Source organism: Penaeus chinensis, chromosome 7 (genome assembly GCF_019202785.1).
Source record: "Penaeus chinensis breed Huanghai No. 1 chromosome 7, ASM1920278v2, whole genome shotgun sequence".
NCBI lineage: Eukaryota > Metazoa > Arthropoda > Malacostraca > Decapoda > Penaeidae > Penaeus > Penaeus chinensis.
The window spans coordinates 5,607,933-5,612,932 of record NC_061825.1 but is presented as its reverse complement, the minus strand read 5'-3'; the positions used below and the strand labels follow the sequence as shown (position 1 = coordinate 5,612,932).

At 44.6% G+C, this 5,000-nt stretch overlaps 1 protein-coding gene across 1 annotated transcript in view; it reads right to left on the bottom strand.

The window, feature by feature from the left end:
* Positions 1-483: 483 nt before the first annotated feature.
* LOC125026781 (bestrophin-1-like) overlaps positions 484-5,000 on the bottom strand; it is a 30,002-nt gene continuing 25,485 nt past the window's right edge. The window contains exons 9-11 of the mRNA XM_047615380.1: positions 4,025-4,222; positions 2,556-2,629; positions 484-1,027 (exon numbers count right to left, since the gene is read on the bottom strand). Coding sequence (XP_047471336.1) covers positions 721-1,027; positions 2,556-2,629; positions 4,025-4,222 — 579 coding nt within the window. The 3' untranslated portion in view covers positions 484-720. The remainder of the gene's footprint in view (positions 1,028-2,555; positions 2,630-4,024; positions 4,223-5,000) is intronic.

The following is a 5,000-nucleotide window of genomic DNA, read 5'->3' as shown; positions in this document are numbered from 1 at the left end:
ACACGCACACACATACACACTCAGTCACTTATGAATAAAGCATTATCCATGTGTTTATATAAATATATGTATATATCAATAAATTAATAAATAAATAACCACACATATATGAATATGAATATGTATATACATATCTATCTTTCTCTATAGGTGTGTAGTATGTATGGATGTGTTTGTTAAGTCTGTTCGTGTATAAGCCTTAATTTAGTTTAGATTTAAAACCAGATAAACAGGATTTGTGTCTTGCATTCGGTCACCAGCGTGAGGGGAAAAGGAGGGGGGGGGAAGGGGAGGGGAGGAGGAGGAGGAAAAAGATAAAGAGGAGGCGGAGGAGGAGGAGGAGGAGGAGGAGGAGGAGGAGGAGGAGGAGGAGGAGGAGGAGGAGGAGGAGGCGGCGGAGGAGGAGGAGGAGGAAGGGGAAAGGGAGAGGGAGGGTTCCTTCGCCTTGGCTCGGAGGAGGTGGAGAGGAGGTAGGGAGGAGAGGGGGAGGGGTAGGGAATGGGCAGGAGAGGCGCATCACCACCTCATAGGAGAGGGTGAGGGGAGCGGCATGACGTCACGACCCGCCCCCGGACCGAAGTGAGGACGAGTGGGCGACGCCACGGGGGCCCTTCTCTCGCCTCGTTCCGGCTTCCCCCCCCTGCGAGGATGGCCGGAGGTGGAGTTGGCCCTCCCCACTCGGGCCGGCGCGGGCGGGAGCGAGAACGAGGGCAGTGAAGGTCACTTCGACAGGAAACCCCCGTTAGTGTACTGGTGGGAACATGACCTCGACACGGTACTGATCTCGGGGTCGTCCTCGGGGTGGTCGGGGAGGTCCCTGCTGACGGGGGTCGCGTCAAGGGCCCCGTCGTGTCCCCCCAGGTGGTCGTTGATGGCGGGGATGTAGACCCTCGTGGTGTGGAGGGACCCAGGGGAGCCCGAGGGGGGATGGTCGTTCGGGGTCACCGCGGACGGAGGGAGGTCGTCCTGGGTCCCAACACACGCGTTCACTCGGTTGTACGTCTGGTTACACCGTGATCTCTGGCCCCTGGTTTGGATACAGGTCTGTTTTATCATTTATATCTATATTACTTTCTCTCTCTCTCTCTCTCTCTCTCTCTCTCTCTCTTTCGAACCCTCACTCTACTTTTTCTCTCTCTCCCTGTCTCGCCCCCCCCTACCTCTCTCTCTCTCTCTTATTCTCTCTCTATTTCTCACTTTCTCTCACTCTCTTTCTCACTCTCTCCCTCTCTTTCTCACTCTCTCTCTTTCTCTCGCCCCCCCCCTCTATCTCCTCTCTCCTCTCTCTCTCTCCTCTCTCTCTCTCTCTCTCTCTCTCTCTCTCTCTCTCTCTCTCTCTCTCTCTCTCTCTCTCTCTCTCTCCCTCTCCCTCTCCCTCCCTCTCCCTCCCTCTCTCTCTTTCTCTCTCTTTCTCTTTCTCTCTCTCTCTCTCTCTCTCTCTCTCTCTCTCTCTCTCTCTCTCCCTCCCTCCCTCCCTCTCACTCTCTCTCTCTCTCTCTCTCTCTCTCTCTCTCTCTCTCTCTCTCTCTCTCTCTCTCTCTCTCTCTCTCTCCCTCCCTCTCCCTCTCCCTCTCTCTTTATTTATCTATGTAAGTCTAGAATTTTATGAAAGAAAAAGACTAAGCCAGAACATTCTCATTACATTAGACATGCAAAACAAAGCAAAACAAGTAAACTTAAATATGTAAATAACTGATCATCTAAACGTGCAAATACATAAAAATCAAAGAACAGAAAAATAAATGAACAAAAAAATTAAATAATATTCACAACACACGAACACAAAGAGCCACAAAATGAAAAAACACTATAAGCTAAATTTAAAAGAAAAGAAGGAAAAAAACAAAACAAAGAAAAACAATTAAGCCCATCTACCATTATAATGTTTTCAGTGCGTGTTATACATGTTGTGGGGCGCAGGGCGTGAATTCCAAAGCTCTACTGCAAATTGCTCCGGATCTCGACTTTCTCTGACGATGGAGAAATGCGAAACGAAAAATGATGTGCAGTTTATTTCCCTGTAATCTGGCATGCAGCTGGGGGTATAATCAGGGGGAGTGTGAATGATTTCCATAATAAAGCATAAACAGTGAACATTTATTGAGCTACACTACGTACATGTATTCTGAAAAAGCTGAATAAAGTGTATCGTTGGGTTCCTTGTGTGTGTGTGTGTGTGTGTGTGTGTGTGTGTGTGTGTGTGTGTGTGTGTGTGTGTGTGTGTGTGTGTGTGTGTGTGTTTATATACATATAGTATATATAAATGTTATCAGATTTTGTTTGTTCACTATCTTCACTTCTGAGATAAATACCCATTTATCTGTAAAATATTATGAAATGTTGAAGTGTATTTTGCTAAGTAATTCATTCTGTTGATGAACTGTAGGCAGTAAACAATAACAATTATGTTCTAAGAAGCAAAATCACACGGGCAAATGCAACAAAAACTAACAGCTCGTATTTCAGTTATAGCAAGACTTGCCTCCGGGCCCACTAGCTCTATTCTTGGGAAGCTGGCACCCAGGAGGCACTATAGAGAGTCAAGTGGCACTGACCTGGTGCGTGGGGTAGCGGCGGACGGGGACTGGAGGCCTCGGGGTGATGGTGTGCCAGGCGACTCCATGTAATACTGAAGAGGTAACGAGGCATTCGTTAATAGCTTGTTAGTGCGTACGTGACCAAAGATCTATGCAAACTGCTATTTGTGGGAACTAAATGGATGGATCGGTTGTTAATATTCGTGCGATATAGAGTCACGGGGAACGAGGCAATTAGGGAAAATGGTTGGTATTTTCAGCAACGGAAATTGGAAACGCGACAGAGGTAAATGCAATAGCTGTCGGTGTGGAGGTGGGGGTTGGGGGAGGACACACACACGATAACCACAGATCTAAGGGCGTGGATTAAAAAAAAGGATAGCATAAGAGCTGAATACACGAGGACACAGCCCCGTATCAAAAGTGGGTGTGCACGACGCCTACAGGAACGACCGAACTACAATTCGTCCATTTGAGTGAGATGTACATATCTTACAGAGGGAGGGGAAAGGGGAGGGGGGGGGAGGGGAGAAAAGGGATCTGACGGTAGCTCAATAACGTACATAGGGATCACATGGAGGGACACACACCTCGAAGAGACACGGCGTACTGTTTTGGGTTTTGCTAAAGTTGTATCAATTTGCAGACTTTTTAAAAAAATCTTTACAGGCTAATCTCGACTCTACAGCTTCGTAACAAGTAGGACTTTTACCCGACAGGAATTTAGGGCCCGACTTTTGTGTCTACCATGGGCGGCTTCGTGATTTACCTGAAGGTGCACTTTCCTCTGTCGTGCGGTTAGTTTCGCCCCAACTTTCTAAGGTTGGTCTCGTTACGCAAGGTCTTACGGTTCTGTCACTGCACAGTCGCGAAATGCTCTGGGGACGAAACTCAATCATGCTAAATGTATATGGGAAATGGCTGGCTTATTTAAGGAGTGGCATTCTTAGAAAACTGCTATTCTTACGACGGTATGTTATACGAAATGCTATGGTTCTGTACACCAGAGATAATACAAAATACGAGTCCTCTCTCTTGAGCAACTTTTTAGGACTGTATATATTCAGTTAGTCGTGAAAATGACAATCCATTGGTATATCCAAATTTACGTCTAATTCCTAGGTAATCATCCTCATCTCTTCAAAATATATCGATCAAGATTCTACTGTTTTATGATTTTGATATGTAGACGAAACCAGCATATATTTACTATTTTCCATTTACTATTCATGGGAAACTTAAATTTAATTGATATAACAAGCTGTCATTCGACGTCATCTTTGCACATGCCCGACAACGACAGATTCCAAAGTGATTCCTGATTCCTGGAAACAATTCCCAGCGACGACCTCCTTAGCTATTCCCAGCGAAGCTCTGCACAAGGGGAGGGGAAAGGTAAACTACTGCTTGAATGGAGGTCAAACCAATCAACCCGTCAACTCTTTATCTTACCTCACGCCCTCCCCTCAACACAAACACACATTTACCTTAATCACCGGGGACAATTTCTCCTGCTTGCTATTCTTCTGTGAATTCTGGGACTTCTTGCTGTGGGAACTGTTCTTGTAGCCTTGATGGTCGCAGGCGCTGGATACAGTGGCTAGTTGGAAGGAGCTGTTGTCCCAGTAATTGTTCAGGGTCTCCGGGTACGACTTGTGCATCACGTCCACGATCATGTAGGATACCTGAGGATGCGAAGGAAGATCCTATGGGACAGGTGTTCGGTGATCCTACAGGCTTATTGGAAAGCTTTGTTTATGCTCGGGGATTGTGACTGGGACGATAACAATGTTCAAGGTATTTGGGAAGGAGTAAGTTCAATATTACATTTATATAAGTGTGTATATATATACATATATATACACACACACTCACACTCACACACTCTATCTCTCAAATATATATATATACACACACACACACACATATATATATATATATATATATATATATGCATTTATATGGGAGGGGAGAGAGGGAGAGAGTTAGAGAGAGAGAGGTAGAGGGAGAAAGAGAGAGAGTGAGAGAAACAGACACAGATATATATACATTATATATGTATTATATATATATATATATATATATATATATAATACATATGTATAATACTATGTCAGACACAGAGGCATAAATACATTATATATGCATTTCATATATATACATATATATAGATATAGATATATACACATATGTTCACTACACTATATATATATATATATATATATATATATATATATATAAATGTACATATATACATATATACATATTTTCTTTTTCGCCAAACACCGATGCGGTTTTTGACGAACTACTTGGCGCCGTTGACATCAGCTGGTTGACTGGGTCTTCATTCGGGGGAGGCTGACCCATGATCCTTCCTCAGGGGAGTAGTTGGTTAGGTCATCATTGTTGGTGGTTCTCAACCCACCATCATATCTACGATAGACTCACCCACTGTCGTATCTC